Raw genomic sequence first — 24,500 nt, 5'->3', positions numbered from 1 at the left:
CTACAGACTTTTTATCGGCCAATAGTTTAGTCTGGTTGGGTTTGGTGTGGGCACACTACTCAAACAAAACTGTTCGGTTCGGTGCGGGTGCGCAGACCACCAACTGAAAAGTCTGAACAGTTGTTGATGTATATAATATTTTGACGCGTTGTATTGAAAGTATTGAGGAATGTTATCGAGGAAAGCTGTTATTGCAATTATCATTGCACGAAGAAGAAATATGAAGAAAACAAGCAAAAGATACCGTGAATGGTTGGTGCACCCTATTTTAAGTGATAGTTCAAGGAATGTTCTACACGCTCCATCCTAAGCTGCTGGAATATGTTCTTCGCTTACTATAGAATGAGCATAACCAGCTTCAATGAACTTTTTAGACTAGTCGGACCGTTAATTATGAAGCAAGATACGAATTTAAGACGCACAATACCTGTGCGCACAACTTCAGCAATTACATTTTTTACTGAACATTCGGCAATATTCGACATAATTATGAAAAAAAAAAAATGTAATGAAAACCCAAGTATATTCAAAGATGAAGTAGGTAGGTACTAGATAATATTTGATATCAGATATCAGATATCAACAATGGAATGTAGAGTGCGGAGTCTGCATCAGGCACCGACTGTTTAGTTGGTGAGTCTGCGCACTGTCATAAACACACAGTCTGATTAGAACTCGGCCGATAGTTGTGCAACTTTGTAATTGAATCAGAATTGGTAAGCCTATCCAACTAGTTTCTGAATATTCAGTCGGACAACTGGAATCGCTCAGATGTGCGGACTCACATTACGATTCTATACTAATAAGCATCCAACTAAACTATCGGCCGATAAAAAGTCTGTAGTGTGCGCTTGCCCTTAGTTTTTCGAATTTGGATAACTGGTTTTCAAGTTATTTGTGTAGAAAAAAATCATAACTTTGCAAACAAAAAACAAAATTATTTCTTTCAGGTTACATAATATAATGCGACTTGGGTTTTTTGTGATCGACTATCTATAGTCTATTTCAAAAGAGTGTAGAGTAATAAAATCTCATTAAGTATTCAAAAGCGCTACAGGGTGATCCGTCAATAAATTCTGTCACTTCCCTAGTCCGCATTGCAAAATTATGTCGTTTCATAAAGAGCAGGTAGGTATCACCCTGTTTTAAGGGATTTGTCCATTGTTATCGACGGATAAATACTGAGCCAGAGGCGCGCTAGTGGGATAATTGCCAAAAGAATATGCATTCATAAAAATTATATTAAAGGAAATAAAAATTTAATACAGCAGAACAGTGTTATTAAAAAAATATAAAATGTAACAATAAAATATATACGAACCGAAATCGGGAAATACTCACAAACACACACGAACGAACTTTACGTATTGAAACACTTGTGGGGACTTTAAATCAATTTATTCACAAAAACGACAAGAACTTTACTGGATACGTTATTACAATTTGACACTTGAACAATACTAAAACTGTGAACTTCCCTTAACGTTTAACAACACTCTATTTATACCCTAATTGAATGTTCTAGAGATTACTACCTACCCTTAATTCTACCCTTAATTCTAAACCCTAACCTAAGCAAAAGTGTCACTGTCACTGATACACTGGTCTCTGTCCAGATTGCTTATCCCGCTACAGTATATTTACAATTCAATTAAATTATTCTACATCAGTATAGTCTTCATCCGAAGAACTGTCATCATCCCCTGGTGTTATAATTATAGGGTCAACCACCTGATCGACCAAGTTGTCCAGTTCCCACATTTTATCTTCCTCTTTTAAAACATGCTGGATTGCTTTTTGCCAGTTTTCTGATGTGATTTCCATAATGGCTTGATCAAACAATACCTTGACATCTTTCATTTTAAATGTGGTATTGTGCCTTGCAACATATCCTTTAACTTGTGCCCATATAAGTTCTATAGGATTTAATTCGCAATGATATGGCGGTAGGCGCAGCACAGTTACTTTATACTTTTCTGCTACATCTTCTACGGCATATTTCATGAAGCGAGATTTATGTTGTTTTACTATGGCTAGTAGTTCCTTCTTTACTGAATTCGTCTCAAACTGAATACCTTTATTTGACAGCCAGTTAATAATTTCTTGCTTTCTCCAAGCTGAAGTTGGTACCTTCTCTAAGCGCCTTGAATGGTAGCTTGCATTATCCATAACCACGACCGAATCAGCTGAAAGAAATTTTAACATTTCCCCGAAGTAGTCTTCGAAGACATCCGAATTCATGTCCTCATGATAATCTCCCGTCCGGCACGACTCAAAGCTTAACAAACCTTCTTTTAAAAATCCGTCTTCGCTTCCAATGTGAGCAATTATAAGCCTCTTCCCTTTTCCCGAAGGCACTTTAATACCCGTCGAAAGGCCTTCTATGAAAGCTTGGCGAGAACTTGTTATATTTTTATCTTGCCACATTTTTTTCACTATATAACCTTCGTTTATCCACGTCTCATCAAGATAAAAAATTTTCTTTTGCTCTCTGCGGTACTGCTTTATAGTTGTCAAATATTTTCGTCTCCAGCAAACAATTTCATCACTTTCCAGTAATAGTGCCTTTCGATTGTGCTTTTCCCAGGCAAAATTCATACTTTTTAAAGTTTTCCATAAAAGGTTTCTGGATATCAAAGGAATATCGTTATCTTGGCTTATCTCGATAAATATTTTTTCAAGAGTGGGTATTTCCTTTTTAAAATAAAACGAATGAACTTTTCTTCGAATGTCACATTTGGTGTCTTCATCTAAGATTTTTATTGGTCTTCCTGATTTTCTCTTGCATGGACTTACCTGGCCTGATATCTTTCTTTCTCGCAATAATTTAAAAATCGTGGACTGTCCAATTCCAGTCATTCGGGCACATCGCTCAACACTTTCTTGCACAGACAAACTAGGGTGATCGTGTTTTATGCAATCATATACATTTAAAATTATAACTTTTTCGCAAACAGATAGCGGAGAATTTTTTACACTTCTTTTCTTTGGAGTAAGTGTCCCCATTTTATAACTTTTTCACTATTTCTATATCACAATATCACTGTACGTTTAATTGGTGTAGTAACAATTACTATTATAACTCGAATGTTTAAGACACCATTACAATATATTTAAACCCTTTTTCTTAATTACCTGGGTTTAATAGGTATTGCATGATTGGTGGGCAGGGTCAAAAAGGGATTATTATAATGACATGGCACCTCGGAACTAAGTGTTAACCCTTTCTTGAGAAATCATGCTCAAGTATATGAACCCAAATTGCATATTAAATAAGTTTACAAGAACCACTAAAATTAATCTTAATCTTTTTTTAAGAAATTTTACTCACCTAAATACATGTAGGTACTTAGTTTTAGACCAAATTACTTCCCAAAAATGGCCTTTTATTATTATCTATGTCTGTAATTTTTAATTTACTTTAATTATTAAGTTTAATAATCCTAAGATTTGCCTACGCCCATGGACGACAACGAAATTCAGGCAAATTTTATGACACTTCATGATTTATTACTCTACACTCTTTTGAAATAGACTATAGATGAGAATCCCTACCGTGTAACCCCAGTTACAAAGGATATATTTTGTTAGCTTGACAACTGTCCCTATTGATACTAAGAATTCGCTCGATATCATTTCGATCAAATATTCAAAAATGGTTTGCGACAGATCTTTAGAGAAAAGAAAACAGTAGTGGTTCCTAATCACGCCGAAGCCGGCTGTAATTTTCATGAGGTAGAAATGGTGTTTGATCATTGCGAAATTTCCTGATATCAGATCCACCGATAATATCTCACGAAATTGGTTGAGAAATTTCAAACAACAGGAAGTGTAGCAAGAGCCAGAGGAGAAAATATATTTCGAACGAAAAACAGAAAATTGTTGCGTCTGTAATGAATAACCCTTTGCAGTCCCTGGCACAGTTGCTCTTGAGATTGATGTTGTAACAACCAACGTCATAAATATCCCAGAAGACATAAGTTTCACCCTATAAACGGAAGATATTACATGAAAACTGGAAAATGCAGTTTCGTGAGTGGATGTCCCAACGTTTGATAGCAAATCTACACTGCGTTCAACGGAAATATCAACCACCAAAATGTGTTATATGGGTCAGACATAAACACAAACATTTTTCGACAAAACCACACTCAAACTTTTGAGAAAATGAATGTTTTGGCAGTATTGGTGTTCTTTGTTTCCTATAAAAGAACCATGACCTTTGTGTTCGTCTTTTTGAAGAGCCAAAAATTTGAATTTCCTTCTCGAAATAAATGTATCCACTAAGTTTGGAGAATACCAGTTACTGACAACTTTTTGATCGGTATAATTTATTTCTTTCATCAAGAGGAGCGTGAAAATGAGCTGTCAAGGTTACACCGTCATCGGCGTTTCTTGTAACTAGACTATCCAGATATAGTTATTTTCAATTTCATACTTGGTGAACTGTTGAAGATTCAAAATCTATATGAGCCAACATATTGCTTTGATTTTTCAAAAAATTTAACATTAAAGTGACTTTTAAATGTACTCGTACAATTCAACAAGTATTAGGCTACCGGGAGGACAAGTCGACGTAAAAGGGATAGTCTGGGATTTATGAAATGAGCTGTGAGGAATGCGATGAAAAGTATGCTGGTCAAACTAAGCGGATCATAACCCACTACAATGAACATATTTCATATATTACATATCACATACCAGGTGAGTCAAATGTTGCCCAACATACGTTAGAGAATAAAGGTCTCTGCCCATTATACCGCACCGACCATGGCCGTGCTAGGACCGTATTAGACACGGAAAATAACACGACACGGTCTACTTTGCCCACTGAAATGGATCAACCGTGTTCTAATCCCGTGAGCAACACGTATCATACAGGTATGATGATCGTTAGATACCATTTTGACAACTATAGATAATGCGAAGTATTGTACTCATCAGTGTAGTGTGAACGTGTAGAAGAGTTTACTACGTGCTAGCGTATCATGCACGTGTCATGACATTATTCGAGTCGAGAATATTTTGCCGGTGTTGATACGCAACGTGTATGGCACGCGAAGTTGCTAAACCGTAGGTCTCCGGCAGAGAAACGGTGCATAAACGTGTTGTAAATATTTTTCAATTTCATTCAGCGATACATTTCATTGAAATGTAGATAATCTCATAGCCATATTCGTTCTTCGTGGTAAACTCTTCAACACGTTCACAAGACACTGATGAGTAAGCCGGAAAAACATACAATACTTCACATTACCTATAGTTGTCAAAGGGGTATGTAACGGTCATCATATCAGTATGATACGGTCATTATACATGTTGCTTACGGGCTCAGAACACGGTTGATCCATTACAGTGGGCAAGGTAGACCGTATCGTATTATTTTCCGTGTCTGATACGGTCCTAGCACGGTCATGGTTGGTATGGTATAGTGGGCAGATACCTTAAGCGAGGAATGCTTGAAATTGTTGAAACCGGTAACGAATTTTTAGATACCTTCTGAAGTTTAGACATCAAAATATGTCAGATGAGATATACGAAGTCTCAATTCAAACTGCCCGATATTCACAGGCAGGTAAATATTAGGTAGTAGTAAGTAATATATGGATTGAAGGTGGAATACAATAACAAGTAATTCATTAGTGATACTCATTTTCGAAGGTTTACTCAGATGAAAATGAATGCACCAAGTTAGTTGTTAAATGTAGTTCTTATTCAGCTTCTGATGATGCTAACTTCATTAGCGAAACGTGCGTCCTGGTATGGGAGAAGTGTTTTCAACAGATTCATTTCACGTCAGGCCCTGGACAGGCACTCTACCCAACATTCCGAGTTCCGATATATATGGAGTGTTCATTGAGTGATAATTGGGACCAATAATCGTGTGTCCTGAGAAAACGAGAAAAACCAAGAATGACAGCATGCGTCCATTTCAAGGCAAGCAAGTGTTATGTAGTTGAATTATTGGAGTGGTTTCTGCAGCCTTGATGTAGGCCCTATACTGGAACTGTTTCAACTAGTTGAGAGAGTTTCAGTTTCTTGTTTGATGTTGAGAACCCAAGTTCTTCATACAGTCGATTTTGAAAGAAAGAAGTGAAATAATACTAATCACATTTGATTATTTCAATTTTGAAAACAGAGGCAGATTTTTGCCTTAGATTACAATCCGTACAATTTCTTAGCTTTTTTTTTCGATTGGCAGAATCATGTTACAGGAGTTCCGTTTCCGGTGGTGGACGGACGTACCGATAGCGACCGTCCACAAAGAAGGTACGTGAACGCCATTGTTGGAGACGGAATTCATTTCGTGTTGTGAATGTCCGCCGTTATATAATGTGCCAGCATAATTCAAATAATAATAGTGTTGATAAACAGTGTTGAGTGTTAAAATAAATAGCACTCCCATTCACGCCGGTTGGAGGCCGGGGTGGACCGGATGTCCACGTGGGGGTAGGATCGCAACAATCTTTTATGAAGCAAATGATAGTTTATATGTACAGTATATGTTCTCCGTTAGAAGAAGTGAAAAACGAATAATTTGGGAAGAATAAATGGGATGCAAAATTGCGTAAAGCAAGACTTATGTACCCCCTCCAATAGACATGGCTTACTGCGCCTAAAAGGAAGCGAATGTCAATAATAGTGTGAGAGAGAGACAAGTTACATATAGATAGTACTTGTTTCTCTAAGAAACACTTCTCTAATTTTCGCAGTAATCCATCAAACGTTTGTTCTTTCTTAACTTATATAGAGTTCTACATTACAATCTTCATTTTTGAAAAGAAAGATTTTGGTTTTCTACTTCTCCATCTTTATAAAGAAAATGTGAAAATTACCCAAAAAACAGCAAGAAGCAATCAATTCATATGAAAGTAGCTGTTTTGAGAGGGCTCTTCTTCAAGTTTGTGTTTGAAAGTTTCTTATTTGCATGACCTACACTTCTTTGTATAGAATTAAATTTTTGAAACTGATTGCTTCCATCCTTTCCTTGGAAGATCCCCAATTATTTTTATATGAAGATGGAGAGCTGGAAAGCCGAAATCATTCTTTTCCAAAACTCAATCTTTTTCAAAAATATACCCCTTTCAACTTTAACAACATTCCCATGGCTTGGATTTAAACAAATGAGCGAATGAATCTCATTACGTACTGTTATCGATGACATGAGTAGATTAAACCCATTCGTCGTAATTTTATGAATGAATTGAGTGATTTTTCCCATAATGTTATCCAGATTTGGTGCTGGAGAACCGATAAGGCAAATATCTTACAGCGAAACATCGGATGTCCACCGGTGAGGATGACAAGTGTTCCATGCAAGTGAAATTTTACTTCTTTCATTCCCTATATTGTGTAGCAATCCTGTGAATGAAATCTGATTTGATTCCATAACGAATGTTTGTAATACAAACTGAAAAAAATTATTTTTGCATAGTTCAGTGTTCACATCGAAGTTTTTGTGTCGAAAGTATTTTTCTTTCGTGAAAATCAATGTTTTTATGAAAGTAGATGTTTTGAGAGGGCTTTTCTTTCAGTTTATGTGTGAAAATCACTTCTTGGCATGATTTACACATCTTTGTATTATGACCTTTTCTGAAATTGATTGCTTCCTTCTTTTCTTTGAAAGATTCTCACATTTTCTAGTATGAAGATGATAAAGTAGAAAGCCAAAACCTTCCTTTTCCAAAACAAAATCTCACGTAAAAGTAAACTTCTGTCAATTTAAACAATCTTAATATTTTTGGATTATGGAAGGTGGCAAATCCCAGAACGTTTTTGTAAGAAACTTCGATTTCCTCCTGAAAGAGAGATTTTTGTTTGAAATTCGTAAAGAATCTTATTCGTACTTTAAATGCGGTACAGTAGAACTAGAACTAACTAATGCAGTATTTTTCATTAGTTTGTCTGTATACTGAAGATATTTGTCTATCGCTGCATTTGTGAAATCATCACTAGCTCCATGGTATCATCATCACCAATAGATCCCCCATGCCACATAAAAACACAATGAGCCTCCAGCAACCAACTTCGTCAATTGTCGACGACTAGATCCAGATACACTCTCTCCGCAGCAAAACAACCAGACACGCCATATGCTGGTGATCAAAGTGAGTAGATTGGGAGCTGAATGCTGGAAGCGCTTTCATTATTTGCTTCTGTCGTTCCCTTTGTTTCACTGGCGTTGGAAGCCGAAAAGGCCCCAATTGAATTATCCCGATCTCTGTCTGGATTTTGGGAGAATGTAGTGAACGACGTTCGCTTGTTTAATTCTGTTATGCTTGTTACGGTTATGCAGCGATCGGCGTGCTCTTGTTTTGTGAGTGTGGGGCTCAAGAAAAGGAGAGGAAGTTGAATTAGGGGATCAGGATCCGGGATCATTTCAATAAGAATGTTGTTAGTGGAGTACGTAAACGTTGTGAGACGGCGCGATTTTAACGAGTGGTCTGTTTATTTCCAAAAAAATAAATATATACATAATTAAATTCCTATATTGAATAATTTAGGGTTTTCCAACAGGAACTTCCGAACTTTTGATAATCGCCATCTTGTTGAAGCTACATCTGTCAAATTAGTTGTTATTTATTCAGTTTGTTTTGTCAAATCACCATGGACGAATATAACATTCAACAACACGTGCAAATAATGAAATTGTTTCATCAAAATGGGTGTTCTGTTCGGGCAACGTATCGCGCGCTTCGCCAATTTCACGGTCGCCATAATTGTCCTACTGAGAGGACTACTCGCAATGTGATAGATGAAATTGAGTCATATCTTTCAACAAACGATTGACCAACACCTCTACGTCGACGAAATGCAAGATCTGCCTGAAATGTAGCCTCTGCTTGTGAGAGTGTACAGGAGAATCCGATGCAGTTGATTTCGCATCGCTCACAGAAACTCTGCATATCGCAGACCACAACTTTGCAAATTTTGTGTCTTGACTTCGGCCTGCACCCGAATGGAATTCAACCGACCCAGGAACTGACGGTAGATTAGATAGATTAGATTGTCGGAGAGCTAGCCCATGGCCTGATTCACTGCGACCTGTTGTGATGCTTCTTGGTTGTCAGAGCTTATTTTGTAGCTTGATCTCTTTGATGACACTCCATAGCCTTGAAACTGACCCCTTCATAAAGCTGGCACTCTCTGGCTGTGCGGTTTCTTCCTCTTCTTGACAGAACCCGCATTGGATTTTTTCTGTTAGACCCATGTTGTTCATATGATTTCAGAGTCGGGTCTGCCCCGTTAGTAGACCCACCACTACCCTTACAACCTCACGGTTGTGGTTTAGCAGGTCTTCCGTGTATCTGGGCGATGGTTTCTTAATGAACTCTTTCGCCTGTCTCATTACTGAAAGCTTATTCCATCAATTTATAGATTCGGCTTGCATCCATGAATTTTGGCATGTCTTTATACATGCTTTCGCTACCCCGCTAGATAGAAATCTAGCATGTGTGTGTGTTTGTGCGAATTAGTTGATGTTGCGGCAGAATGGACATATGTGGCTGCCAAGTTGTTGAATCTGTCAAAGCCATCACTTCAAATATAGATAATTCATTTGCAAGATGTGTCTTTGCAAATGTATAAAACGGTATCCACTGAAGAATTTTGGGTCAAACATGGAAATTGCAAGAAGCTAGCTATAAATTTGGTCACTATGTTTGGCTCAACATACGTATGTGAAATATCTTTCTCAAAATTGATTTTTTTTATAAATCGTTCGAGATTAAGGGACGTCCACCTAGAAGAAACACTTGAACTTGCTGTTCCTATCGAGAACCAAACTATAAAAAACTGGCTCAAGACCGTCGGTGTAGTTTTAGGTCTTTTGTTCTATAATTCAGAATTTTATCTGAAACCAAAAGAATACATAGGTAGCACCTAATTATTATCAGTTGTTTTTTCTGGACCTCGTTGAAATTTTCCATCAAAGTATCTGGACCCCACTTAAAACTACTTGCCGACCCCTGGGCTAGAACATCGATCTCCTCATTGCTCTTGTGACTCTTTTGTTTGGGCACCCAAGCTAAAGTGACCGTATTTTGGGTATTTAGCTCCTTGAGTGGGCTCAGACAGCTTGCCACCAGTTTTGAAGACATGAAATGAGCTGAGCGCCTCAACTGCCGCCTGGCTGTCGGAGATTTCCGACAGCCAGCGGCCTTGAGAAAAATCTCCTTGATGATGGCCCGTTTGACCGCCAAGAACGGCTTTTCCTTTTCTACCAGGAGTTCAATTCGGTATCAATATCTGCCTGGAATGAGGGCATTTTGTATCTTTTCTTACGATATAAGGTCTTAATGAAAAAAAGAGAATTGAAACTTTCTATGTTTTTTACCACTTTTATTTGTAACTAAGGTTACTACAGTTTCGTCCTATGAGGACATTTTCAAACTTATATAGTAACGTTAGTTACAAATTAAAGTGGTAAAAACATAGAAATTTTCAATTCTCTTTTTTTCATTACGATTTCCTACCACGTAGTAACGGCTACACAATTCAATCTGTTTAAATCTGTTTAAAATCTGTTTTTCCGTTAATCAGCTGCCGCCCCCATACGAACGACAACTCTCAGAAGTTGAGAAACTTGTGCGAGCTAAGGACTAACGAGGTCTTACCTTTCAACGTGTGATTCCTAACACGGTTGCAGAATCATTCCAGCTTCAACCAGATAAATTCTCTTGAGAAAAATATCTGGTCGAGGCGGGAATCGAACACACGACCTTCCGATCATGAGTCGGACGCACTACCACGGCGACCAATTCCACAACACATCAATGAATTGATATAAGGTCTATTTCCTCTATGGAATTGACCCTGATACTACTGGTCTTTACTGAGCTTGCGGCGCCTCACAATGGTCTTCGTCCTTTTTTTGTTTTTATCATTATCTTTAATGATCCCACGAGCAGCTAGGAAAACGATGGTCCACCCGGTCAGAGCCCCACTTGACCGAGTAAGGCGTGCCTACAAGGTGGTGCCGCTCTGTGCCCCCTTAGGAGAACGTTCATGACCGCATGTCACACGCTGGGGCTATTCAGCCTTCGGCACGTTATCTCACACCTTGGCTTGGGGGTTTGGAGCCCTTCTTTGTCTGACTTCTCTCCATAGACCCTTCCGGCATGGGTGGACCAACCGGTAGGTATGCTACCGTTGACATGGCTCTCAGGTTCATGGAAGCACGCAAGCCTCATCAGCGCGTCAAGGTGAAGAAACCTTCGATGGGGTACTGACGGTGAACCACCATAGAAAACAATCTGTGTTCGCTGAATGAGCTCTTGAGCAGATGGCAACTGATCCGTATTTTCATCGAGAAATCATCTTTAGCGATGAAGCCTATTTCTGGATGAATGACTACGAGAACAAATAAAATTTGCGATGATCCTAATTGATATACATGAGATCCAAGAGTGACCAATGCATCTTGAAAATGTCATTGTTTGATATGGATTTTGGGCTGGTGGCGTTATCGGTCCACATTTCTTCGAGAACGACGGCGAGTACTGTCGGTCGATTATTACCAACTTTGGCCTGAATTGTATGATCCGGACACCAACGATAGTATAGTGGGTGAAAAAGGGGTAATGATTGCGAATAATCCACAAAACACAGCGGTCCTCAAAGCCAATATAACCCATACCATTTCGAATTCGCTCCACTCATAGAAGCCGTGGCGGACATTTGTCATATTCCACACATAATGGAATCAAACGATTAAAAATTTCGATGATATCCCACACACACTTCGTTTCATTTGAATTTGAAGATAGGAAGCGTCTAATGAAAGACCTTTATAGTTTCCAAGCAAAGCTCTATATGAATAGTGGTCGCCTGTCCCGCTCGCAGCAATTTTTGTGCTTCTTTTCTTGTACTAATACCAATCTCGATTCCGAACACGAATTCGAAAGTATAATCCTAAAACGAATCGAGCAAACTCGCAGAATGAAATCATTATTTCTTGATGAAGTTACGATTAACGAGGTATTTTATTACATGGGCAAACGGCAGCTACTGCGAATGCCACAACTTTGAGATAGCCTTTGATTATTCTGTACATTACGAACTGTGTATCGAAGTTTTCTGAAGATGAGCCAGGATTAAAGAGACTTTTGCTATGGATTTCTCACTCATTTTTCATCACAATGCTGGTATGATAATGAAAATAATAATAATAATATAATCCTGTCAGCATATGCGGTGTCGGCCTATATCCATCGACATAACGCGGCTCTAAGAATGCTTTATTATCATCTACGACACTCTAACAGTACTGAAGAGACACCGGTGTTACCCTACGCTCCGAGGGAAATTGAATCCGTCATGGGAAACGAGAGATGCCGAATGTATTGGAACTGTTCGTTCACCATCCTCAGGCTCATACAAGCTAATAAGCCTGATATAGTCCTTCTCGACCACCAGAGCAAGACGATATTTGTCGTAGAGTTTTCAGCTCCTGGCGAGACGAATATTGAAGAAGAGGAAGAAAAACGGATAAAATATCGAGATTTTCTCTTCGAACTCTGCAGACTCTATCCAGACCACTCTGTCAAGATGGTTGTTCTGATTATTGGAGTCCTTGGTGAAATTATGTCCTCTCTACTCTCGAATCTTAAAATCATACCGGCTTGCCGCACTTAGGCAGAAATTTCAGCCGGATTAATGCAGAAGGCAGTCATTCTTACTCAGGGAACATGTATCGGGGCTTCGGGGATAGGGCTTGACCAGCGGAAACTTAAAAATATATTTAAATTGAAAGTGATATATTTTAAGGAGCAAATAATTTTTGGAAAAGAAAGGTTTTGGATTTCAACTTTCTTACGGCGAATTATCGGATGTCTACAAGTGAGAATGACAGTCTTCCATGTAAGTGAAATTTTACCTCTTTTATAATTATATTGTGTAGGATTCCTGTGTATGATATCTGATTCAATTCCATATACGAATGTTTGGAATAAAAACTGAATGAAGGAAAGTGTTTTTTGTAAAAATCAGTGTTCATATGAAAGTATTTGTTTCGAAAGTATTTTTCTTTCATGAGATTCATGTTTTTATGAAAGTAGCTGTGTTAAGAGGACTTTTCTTTCAGTTTGTATGTATAGTTACTTTTTCTGAATTTAATTGCTTCCTTCCTTTCTTTGAAAGATGCTCACATTTTTTTGTTACCATGGATCTCTATTAAGTTACAGCCAATTCAATCAGAAAAGTAAAATCGTCTGGGGTTATACTAGCAGAAGTTTTGGTAATTCTGTCTCTATGTTCCCGTAGTGTCCCAGGTTGCGTGATATCAACTTTCGATTTGACAAAGCTGCAAAAGAAAAAACTCGAGAGGAGTCAAATCTGGAGGACGAGGAGGTCATTTTAACGGACCTCGCCTACTATTCACATGCATTGGGCGGGAGGCGCACTATCTGGTTGGAGAACAACTGGATTTTCGAATTCATCTTTTATGTATAGGTGGGTCTACTCATTGATACGTATAAGGAGTGAGATTCGCTCGCAAGTTTCTTTCCAGCGAAGTGCAATCAACTTCGAAAACTCCTATTTTTCTCATGGTCAACTCTACGTAGCTTGCTCTCCAATAAACAATCAGAAAATATACCCTAGGTGATAAAATGAAAAATGTTCGTTTATGGATAAATCAAACTGAAAAGTTGAAATATGTTCCAAATAAAAATCTGTTTACCTCTTTCGAATTGAAGCTGATCTTATTATTTCGAATATCACCCGATCTCCTACCAATTCCCTGGTCGAAACCAAATACCCCAGACAGTAATCGATATAGAAATGCAGGTTATGTTCATAGCATAAAAATTATTTCAAATATGAAATATACTCTCCTTTCATTTGTTGAAAATTGATAACACTGTTCATGAGAAATATTACGAATTTTCACAATATAGACTTTATTTCCAATAAGCGTTTCACTACATAGTAATTTCCTCAGTTGAACTGGTGAGAAATCTGCTGGGTCAAAATTTTAACTTTTGTCATATGGGAACATATCCTACCTCGTACATTATTTTTATATAGTGGAAGCTTTTGTCGCCGCTAGATTTTTCTTGTTAAGAATAACTCACGTATTACGATCAATATTTTCACCCTACTGATTTTTTTCATTCCACGACTGAATACAGGTCCATTCGACGATTCATTCATTTCAAATTTAATGTCGGACCAGTATGTTCAATATTTTCTCCATCACAGCACAAAATAAGCTGTATCAGAGTCTGTCATAACGTTTTCGAGATTGACGTTGAAGGGATTGAAGTTGATCCAACTGGTTGAAATTATTCATTATGAACTCGAATATGCCAACACGAAAAAGTTTATGATTTTATAGAAGTTTGTTCTGGGAAGTGATATATTGAAAAAGGGGGCGATGAGTGGAGTTTTAGAGTTGGATGTGGAAATTTGAGAATAATTCTGGAGAGAGCTCTGAAATATAATAAAAATTTTAGTAGACTGAAAGCACCTTGAACCGGACAGTGTGATATTTATTTGCCAAATTCTTCTTCGAGGATGGCGTGAAATTGAGTTGAAATTAATTAAGGGCCCTTCCGACACCATGTACTCTTCCCTTCGTTCATGAATATAAATAATGTGGTTGTGAATTGCTTATCATTTATATCGTTTTACCAAAACTATAAATTGATCATAACAACTTCAATTATTCACACACATACTCGTACAAGTATAACCTGTAATAGAGCTGATTCTGATGAAGGAACAAAAAATGAAGTTGATTGAATAACAACAAGAACCTAGCGAAACTTTTCGAATCGAAGATCCATCAATGTTGATTAATCCAGAGCCCAAACAAAACGCATTTATAATTCATTCATTACCAGACAGCGCTGTTTAGACCCGCCATTGGTCTCATCAGTGTTGCTAGTTTCATGAACAAGCATAAGAAAAGAAGGGCGACGATATATCTCCTTACGGAGACGTTAGTTATGGGATCGATAGAGTACTCAATCCTCGAATATAAAAAAGAACGAGGCTCCCTAAGGCAGTCAAATACAAATCCAAGCGTCGACATAGACCGCCGAAGAAATCTGTTAACATACAAGGTCATGATCCGATACCAGACAGCGCTGTTTTAACCCGCAATAGGTCTCATCAGTGGCGCTGGGTTGAACGAAAAATGGGGCTTACAGTCCAAACTCATTATGTTTGGGGCAGTTTGGAGACTCAATTACGAGCGTTACAGTCATTAGGTGTGACAACTGATCTGTTTTTCCGTTAACCAGCTGTCGCACCCTTACGAACGACAACCCTCAGAAGTCGAAACTTGTGCGAGCTAAGGATTAACGAGGTCTTACCTTTTAACGTGTGATTCCTAACCGACCAACACGGCAGTCAATTCGAGTGAGTGAACAAAGCACCTACGCCAAACCGCTTGGCTACCGACTGACCACAATGCCACAATGCTTTTCCATTGGTAGAATTGGAACTTCCAAATGAGTTACTCAAGATTTGGAGAAAACATCGTAGTTCGAAGGTGAAAGTACATAGTAACACTTCTGCTTCTGATAACTATCTTTCAATGAGAACCAAGGTGGAATCGAAAGAAAAAATCATTTTGACAAAACGATTTTTGGAATTGAGAAGAAGATTTTTAATGAGAGTCGTCAAATAAAAAGAATTTGAAAACGTACTGATCTGGAATGCTGGGAAGAATAAAAGAAAATGCAGGAAAAGAACAGATTGATTCCATATTGGGTATACCAAGAACGTATGTGCACACACAAGAAAGTGTGTGCACAATATATGATTCCCAGGCCAGCTATGAGAGTACCAAACTCAGTTATAAGGAACCAGAATCGAAGTATATGTCTACGACATTCACAGATACTGAGAAAAGTATCTGTGAGCAAGGAAAATAGATCATAATTACTGGGCCATGAACTGGGTCCGTTTCACTTTTCACATACGATAAGGTATTTCATGCATTCAGTTACCAGGTATTTCTCATCAAACAAAAACATATTTTTCCATATTCATATTTATTCATGAATGTCATTTTGCTGTTAGATTTTCAATAGGAAAGAAAATTACAAAGATGACTCACATACCTCAGCAGGAAACAAGGTGGCTCCAGGAAGTTCCCGGATAGCTAGAACGAAAGGAGTATTAGCTCTTTTGATGATCTCGTTGAAAGCTAGCGTGATGCTGCGTGGTCGGTGGAATTCGAAGTACGTGGCAACGGAGGTTCCGTGGGTAGACAGGAATTGTCCAAAAAGGCGCATGAAACCACTGCCTAGCTGCACGAGTTCTAGACGACGATCTGGAATCCAATTTTAAAACAGTTAGAGTAGATACGAGGACCGAAATGCCCATTGTCTCATTTGAGTCTCCAAAAAGAAATTTAAGGACCTACATGTTAATTTTGCTACTAGATTTCCAAAAAAGTCACTTGATTCATTGCCTGAAAAGTCAGTATATTTTTGTGAATTGTCGTAAGATTTCACCAAAAACTAGATTCCCCCAAAAAGTCACGATATGTTTATTCTAAATTTATATAATGAGAATCCAACTCGTGAAATTTGTTACTAGATTCATTAAAAAGACACTCGATCTGTCGAAGTACTGTTGATTTTGTTACTAAATTTAGCACAACTTCATTATATTCACTGAAATTCCATTGAATTTCTATCGATTGTTTTTCTAGATTCAATGAAAGTTCACTAGTTTTTGTTGATTTTTCTACTGAATTTACCGAAAATTCATTATATTTACTGAATTTTCACAAAATGTCTGTTCTGAATTAATTTAAATCCTGTTAATATCGTTACGATAAATTCATTGTATTCAATAAAATTTCAATGAACGGAAACTAGTGTTTTTTCCTATAATTCCAGTGATAAAATCGTTAGCAATTCAAAGAAATTTCAGTAAATATAATGAATTTTTGTTAAATTCTAACAGAATTTTCAATAAATCTAGTGATAACATCAACAAGTTGGATTTATTACCCGTACTCTCATACATGAATTTGGAGAGAAAAATCTAGTGACTTTTTGAATGAATCTAGGATTTCTCTGAAGAAATCTGATTACTTTTCACGAAAATTTTGCACTTTTCAGACAAATTTAGAATTTTCTGGACAAATTTTGTGACTTTTTGGAAAATCTAGTGACAACATTAGCATGTTGGACTTCAGAACTCTTTATGGAGATTCACAAGGAAAATGAACATTTCGGTCATATACATATGATGAAAAAAATCAAAGAGTGATAAAAGAAGTAACTACTGACCTAATACAAAATGCCAGGGAAAAGCTTTGCAGAAAGTGACGACGCCCATTTGAAGTTTACTGCTCATGAATGTCGACTCTAAGGCATTTCTGCTGAACAGCTTCTGTTTCGTTGATGGTGAGACTGACCGGATTGTGAATCTGCAACAAAAATTATTTTCAACAATGACCAATGCATTGTTCAATCACTGTATAACATTACAATGTTCTGGAAATTGTAATTTTCAGGAACTGAGAAGTTTTACTAGTGTCACTGAAAGGGTAAGTACGGCCCTGATTGTATTTCGAAACAGGCTGATGTTTACTTTTCTGGTCGTGGTTTTTGAGAAACCGGAACCTTCACCAAGGAGTCCATAGTAAACTGAGACCTCGGCCAAACTTTGGCTGTTTCATGATGGAGACAAAAATGTATTGTGTATCGCAATCCATCTGACTTATTTTGAAGACATGTAACGATTCATCAATGTAAGTTTATGTGACACCGCATTTGCCATAAAATATGTTAACGGTTTGTCCTGTCGTGTTATATGGAAACGTAATGATAATAATTTCATTTCCAACCAGTAAAATTACATTGAAGAGAAATTCATTCAGTTATTATGACAGAAAATATGATATATTTTGTTACCCGAAAGAATAATAATATTAATTCAATGATTTTTTTGAAAACAGAACACAAGCACTACAGGAAAATCTTCAAGGCGCTCTGAGAGCGGTGCCTGAGCGAAAGTAGCGCTGGGGATTAAATTGCAGGAAACGTTTTTTCAGGAAGCTTGGAAGCTATACATGAAAATGATTCGACAAGCCATAGAATCGAAATTTGGCCAGCAAACCCTCAAGCCACACACGGTAAAAGGCCTTAGATATATCAAGCACAATAGTTATTGACTCCAAATACGAGTGATATACAATAGAAGGTTGCCTGTTGATCTTTGTTTCCGAAAACCATATTGATGATCGCTCAAGATGTTGAAGCCTGCCAGTATTCAAGGATATGGTAGTTTACGGAGAAATTAGATACGTCGCCATTTGATATGTGGAGTTGATTTAGAACAAATTGAATTTTATAATGTGGAATATCAAATACACTCGTATTCTTCCAAATTGGTGTTGTAACATTAATTGAATTAGTTGAATGTAATGTTACCTTTTTAGCTAGATACTTAGGCAATAATTCATAGTAGAGGCCGTGGAAATGAAATCTAGATACTCAACCAGCGATATTCTATGTTTTCTACTCAATTCATGGATCAGTCGAAGACAGGAGTTTTGCATTCGATATGCACCTGATATGCTGGTGTCAGTTTTTAAATGACATTATTATCAATACGCAAATTATAATCTATGATAGATTTCCAACCGGATCGCTCATTTTCAGTGACTCATGGTGATTTCCAATTTGTTCCAAGCTACAGATTGTTGGCTTTCATTTCGAAAAATGATAGCACATGATAGCGTGGGACTTCTGTTGGATGTTACTGGGATAATAACACAAGGGTAATTGAGTCAAAATTGATCATCATGTTCGCATTATGTGCACCAACAGCATTTAGGTGCTATTTACACTGCAATAACTGAAAATCTAAATTGGTTGTGTGAATAGTATACAACAGCGGGCCTACGACACTACCCTGTAGAAAAATCCTTTCTCTGACATTTCCGCTACTTTTTGAAAAGCCCATTCTGTAGCTGATAATTATACCGAATGAAATATAACACTTGGATAGGAAATAATGGCGGTTCGAAGCATATCAATCATACTTCCAATGATTATAGATATTGAAAAGCACATTTGGTGAAATAAGATTGATCAGCTTGGCCCAAGAAGCTCATAAATAAATTGATGGATGTAGCCGTTGTTACTACGGGGTAGGAAATTATGATGAAGAAAAGAGAATTGGAACTTTCTATGTTTTTCACAACTTTTATACTCTATAAAAATGGTAGAAAACATAGAAAGTTTCAATTCTCCTTTCTTCAATCTATAGAGAAGTTATCATCGATGTAACGCTACTGCCACATTAATTAATGAACATGGTGAAAATGGTTGATTTTGAGTTTCAGAAGTTTTGAATGAAAAACTAGGTTGGTACCATTTAGAGAACTTTTCGTTTTTGAGTTGAATAGAGTCAGTCATATGCTGAGCGAATCGCCATCTATTAATTTGCTGATAGAGTTCCAAAATGCTTTCAATAATTCGAAAATAGAAAGCGAGTGATTTGCAAAAATATTCAAATTCATTTTTCAAGAAGTCACAAACAAAAAATATTCCAATTGAACATACCGATCTCAATTATAGTATTCAAGAAAAAAGTTACCATTTATCGCTCTAGTCTTTTGTGAAAGGCAATTGATTGAAATTTTCAATCGAAACGAACATAATTGGAGTAAATTGGACTATCAATTAGCGCTATGTCAATAGAATTCACGAATATCAAAACGAAATGAACACTGTTTGATTTAAACTTGTCATAAAAGCGATTGTTCGCTAATTGGTTTTGCCATTGGCACAATCGCCATGGTAGAGAAACTATTAGCTAATCTTATATCATAAAGAAATATGAATGATATGTTCACGTACAGGAAAACTACTTGTTATGCTCATAAATTGATGGATGTAGCCGTTACTACGTGGTAGGAGAGCATAATGAAGAAAAGAATATTAGGACTTTCTATGTAACTAACGTTACTGTATTTTCGTCCTATAAGGACATTTTTAATGTATACGTTTGAAAATGTCCTTATAGGAAGAAACTGCAGTAACGTTAGTTACAAATGAAAGAGACAAAAACATAGAGAGTTTCAATTATCTTTTCTTCACTTGTTATTTTTTTTTCAAGGAAAAAACACAAGCACTGTGTGAAAGTAGCAATTCCCATTGGATTTGAATCGCTGGAGATTATATCCGTTTGGAAAAACGTTCTCAGGAAGGTTTGTTTGGAGGTGGTTGACAATGTTTCGTGGTGTACTTCACAAAAAACTGTAATTACAAAGAAATGACATACAAGCAACAACCAAAAAAATAACAAATTTAAATATTAATAAAGGCTGAAAATTAAAAAAATATTATTAACAAAAATGAAAAATAAAAATTAAAAAATTCCAAACCAGGTTATGTCACGACATTTCGATTGTTAGTATCCACAATCGTCTTCGAGTGATAACTAGACTTATTCCTCCGAGATCTGACTATAGGTCATTCGAGTGCTTTCACCTATCCCCTCTCCCCTCTCTCCGCTCAATTGATTTTAGAGGGAGATGACTGTTTGGCGGGAGTTGGTCATTTTTCTCTTGAATAGAGGATTCCATATCTTACGTATCTCCACGCTAGCTTGACTAACATATACGCGACTTCTTCGAATTTTCTCTCAAACCAGTGTTCCTATTTGTGGATGATTTTAGCTTGAGCCCACTTGATGTTGTGTTGATGAGTCCAAACATACTTTGCTATTCCGGAATTGCTGATTTCTTCTCGCTGTGTGTGTTTCTTGTGCTGAGCGAACTTTCCCGGTAAATGCAATTCTCGGAATCGCAGTCCGCGTTTGGTGGCCCTGGTTTTCGTGAGGCTGCTACGGATAGTGTTCTCAGATCTGATGCAGGTCCCGATGTTATACTCGGACCCAATCCTTATTATCCTTTCCGATAATCCTCTGATGTAGGGAAGTACAAGTACTGGTTGTGGCGGCTTCCCTTCCTTGTGGAGCTCTTGCTGTCTTCTAGCTGAAGCCTGTTTTACCATTCCATTGAAGGTTATTTTTGATGATGCCTAGTTCCTCTTCAAGACCTTCCTTTGTATTACAGAGCTCGAAAGCTCGGTCTAGTAGAGTCTTGATGATTCCTCTCTTAGTCGATTAATGGTGGTTGGATTTCTGGTTCAGATACTGTCCTGTGTGAGTGGGTTTTCGATATACAGATGTTTTCCATTTAGTGTCGGTCCTCTTCACCAATACGTCTAAGAATGGCAATTCGTTGTGGACTTCCTTCTCCATTGTGGAAGTGATGGAAGGACTCACGTTTTTGATGTGCTTCAGAAAAGTGTCTGGTTCTGCATTCCCATGGTTCCATATTATGAAGGTGTCGTCTACGTATCTTAACCAGACTCGGGGCTTCTTGTGGGCGTATTCAATGGCCAGAGTTCCAAACCACTCCATATATATATATATATATATATATATATATATATATATATATATATATATATATATATATATATATATATATATATATATATATTGGCTATAACCAGTGAAAGTGGCGATCACATTGGTAGTCCCTCATCTTGCGTAAAGAATTCGTCCTCCAGTTGGAAGTAGCAGTTTCGTACACAGCATCCTAGTAATTCCATGATTACTTGTATCGGAAAGTTTGTTCTATCTTTCAGGTCCCCATCTTCGGATAGCTTCTTCTGTATGATTTGGAGTGCTTCTACGACAGGAACATTGGTGTAGAGGCTTTCCACGTCGAAACTGATCAGTTGATCCTGCTCTTTGACTTCGATTTCCCCTAGTAGTTCAACGAAATGCCTTGAATTTTTCACAAAAGATGATGTTTTACCTTGCAGTGGTTTAATTATTGGTAGTAAAAATCTGGACAAGTTCTGGATGGCTGAATCTCTGGAGCTAATGATCGGTTTGAGCGGAACATCCTTTTTGTGGATTTTGGGTAGTCCATACAAGAGAGGGGGCTTACTGTGGTGCGGTGTTAGCGATTATCTCTCTTTTTCTGAAAAATAGACTTGGTCTCTCACGAGTATTTTCCTTTCTGAAGCACCTCTTCGATCTTCTGTTCATAGAGATCACTATCCATCACAGTAGCGTTTCCCTTATCTGCAGGTAAAATCTTGATGGTGTTGTCTCTACGTAGCTCGTTCAGGGCTCTTCGTTCTTCATTGTTAACGTTAGAAGTTGGAACTGGTTCTCGATCTAGCTGTTCTCTGATTTTCCATCTGAATTCTTCTGCCTCCATCTGATCCATAAGGGAACTGGTGGATTCTACTGCAGTTATTATTTCCAAAGTGGGCACAGATGTTGGTGCAATGGCAAAGTTCAGATCTTTTCTCAACAAAGATCTATGTCCGTGAGAGGGCAGGAACTTATGTTGATGACGTTGGTGGCATTATAGTTGTCCTGTTCTCGTTCTTAGGAAGTTGATTCCATGTAAACGTAGTTCTTAAACAGTGAAGTTCTAGGTCTACTGAGTTGAACCTCAAAATGATGAGCAGCCACAGTTTGTGGCGTGAATGCGTGAATGTATAAATAGAAGAGACAAAAATCTTCAACCTTTTTTCGATGTTCCAGGCTATCACGGTTGCACGTGATGTTCGCGTCTTCAATCAGGCGGATGGCTCTTTTCTGGATGAAATCCAGCAGCTTCAGGGTATGTTTGGGGGTCAGATCTGAGCTTTATAAAGCATCAAAAGTTGTTGAGGTGTACAGTTTTCTGGTTCGGAATAGTGTTCCAAGCTTTTGAGAAGCATCCCTTGCAATTCCAGCGACATGATTGTGCTGAGAAATATTGTTGTTTATTTCAACAAAAGTTCACTTTCAAAAAAAATGGAAGCTGTTTTACCAACAAAATTGAATAAATGCTGTTGAGTCACTCTCCCAATATTCAATTCATAAAATGGGTGAAATGATCACCCATTTTATGAGGACCTAACATTGTTATTCGCCATTTTATCTTTGACATTTTCAATAACCAGCGACCCATCTCATTGACGTTGTAAGTATTAACAAACTCATCTTGATGATGACAGTAACCATTGTCGAAATATTGGAATTATAATGTTGTAAGAGTTCAATTTCGATTTCAGAATATGACAAATATGCCTCCATTTCATTCTTAAATATAATATCCCACGTGGGTACAATACATGATAAAACGGGGGCTGTATTACAGAACGTCTGGAACTTTTCATTCCAAAATTTTGACGTACTTATCATCAGCTTAAAAGTCAGTATCTATTTATTTATCTGTTCAAAAGTACTTCCTGGTAATGCCTGGATGAAGAAAAATGTACCAGTTCCGTTCCTTCTCTGTTCCAGTGTGTGTTAAATATTATTCTGACACAGTTAATTGTTTACACTAAATATCTTGTTCGTATTATTTTCAGTGTTCAATGGCACCTAGACTTTTGATAGTCGAATGAAATCAAATAAAAAATAATTGATTTTCTAAATGACTAACACATCTTCAGGGTAATTTGACTTTATTTTTTAGTAATATTATAAATAGTTCTGTATATTTTCGAAATATCGTTAGAATATTTCGAATGATAATTCAAATTCAATTGATTCTGTTCAACGTACTCAACCATTTTTATCAGTTTTTGAACGTTACAATCTGAGGAAGAATACAATCTTTTTTGGTATGCGACTGTTTACATTTGTATCATAACCTGTAGGGTGTTTCATTTCATCACTGAACCATCATATATCATCTGTTAGTATTTTTTTCTTACGAGGATCCAATTCTCTCTACTTGGGATCAGTACTGTATGAACAGAATGATGACTTTCAGTTCCTACCAGTAGTCCTCCACATATGCACGCTGTTTACAATTGGCGAAGTGTACAATTGACCTTCACACGGATATTGGGATAATGGATAGATGAAAATTTCATGTAAAATGGAATCACCTGGTTTCATATTTTTCCCATTTTTTCTGTTAGTGGTTATTGAAAAATCGAGTGAAAACAATGGTAGTGACATATCCAAAATTAGATAATGATTTGGCAACAACGTAAAACTTCATATTTGGAATTTTGTTGAAGATATATTTGATTGAGTGGAACTGATGGAATAGTTATGTCGTATTTTCATCCATGTACGTTTCTATGTTTTGGAAAAAAGTAAGGTTTCGATTTTCCTTCAAAATGAAAAAACTTATGTGTAACTTCCTGATGAATGAACCTTTCTTAGAACTAACGAATGATTTTGATTTTATAATTTTTTTTCGGAAAGTGTGAAGGTTTATTCTGTAGGTTGTAATCTAGCCTCTCTTTCAAAAAATATGTATAATATATGGAGGATATTGAAGAAGAATTTCCTAGTCACTGGCAAATGGCCAGGCGAATTTGTCTCCGTACACCAGAGGACTTCGTCTGAACCATTTGCTGTAGAGCTTTATGCCGGTTATGAGCGATTATATATCGTCACTTTGAAAGTAAAACTCACTAAGTACAATAACTGAATTTTGAAATAATCGACAATTAATAAAATACGAACAATAAATTTCACTTATCTAT

At 37.1% G+C, this 24,500-nt stretch overlaps 1 protein-coding gene across 1 annotated transcript in view; it reads right to left on the bottom strand.

Moving 5' to 3' along the window:
• Window positions 1-24,500, bottom strand: part of Gycalpha99B (guanylate cyclase 1 soluble subunit alpha 2) — a 174,572-nt gene that overhangs the window by 43,585 nt on the left and 106,487 nt on the right. Inside the window, 2 exon segments of the mRNA XM_023161878.2 lie at window positions 16,074-16,285; window positions 17,256-17,395. Coding sequence (XP_023017646.2) covers window positions 16,074-16,285; window positions 17,256-17,395 — 352 coding nt within the window.

This window comes from Leptinotarsa decemlineata, unplaced genomic scaffold (genome assembly GCF_025532065.1).
Source record: "Leptinotarsa decemlineata unplaced genomic scaffold, Ldec_3_MD MMD2_tig00026328_RagTag_RagTag, whole genome shotgun sequence".
NCBI classification, from domain to species: Eukaryota; Metazoa; Arthropoda; class Insecta; order Coleoptera; family Chrysomelidae; genus Leptinotarsa; species Leptinotarsa decemlineata.
This window is presented reverse-complemented; position numbering and strand designations above follow the sequence as displayed.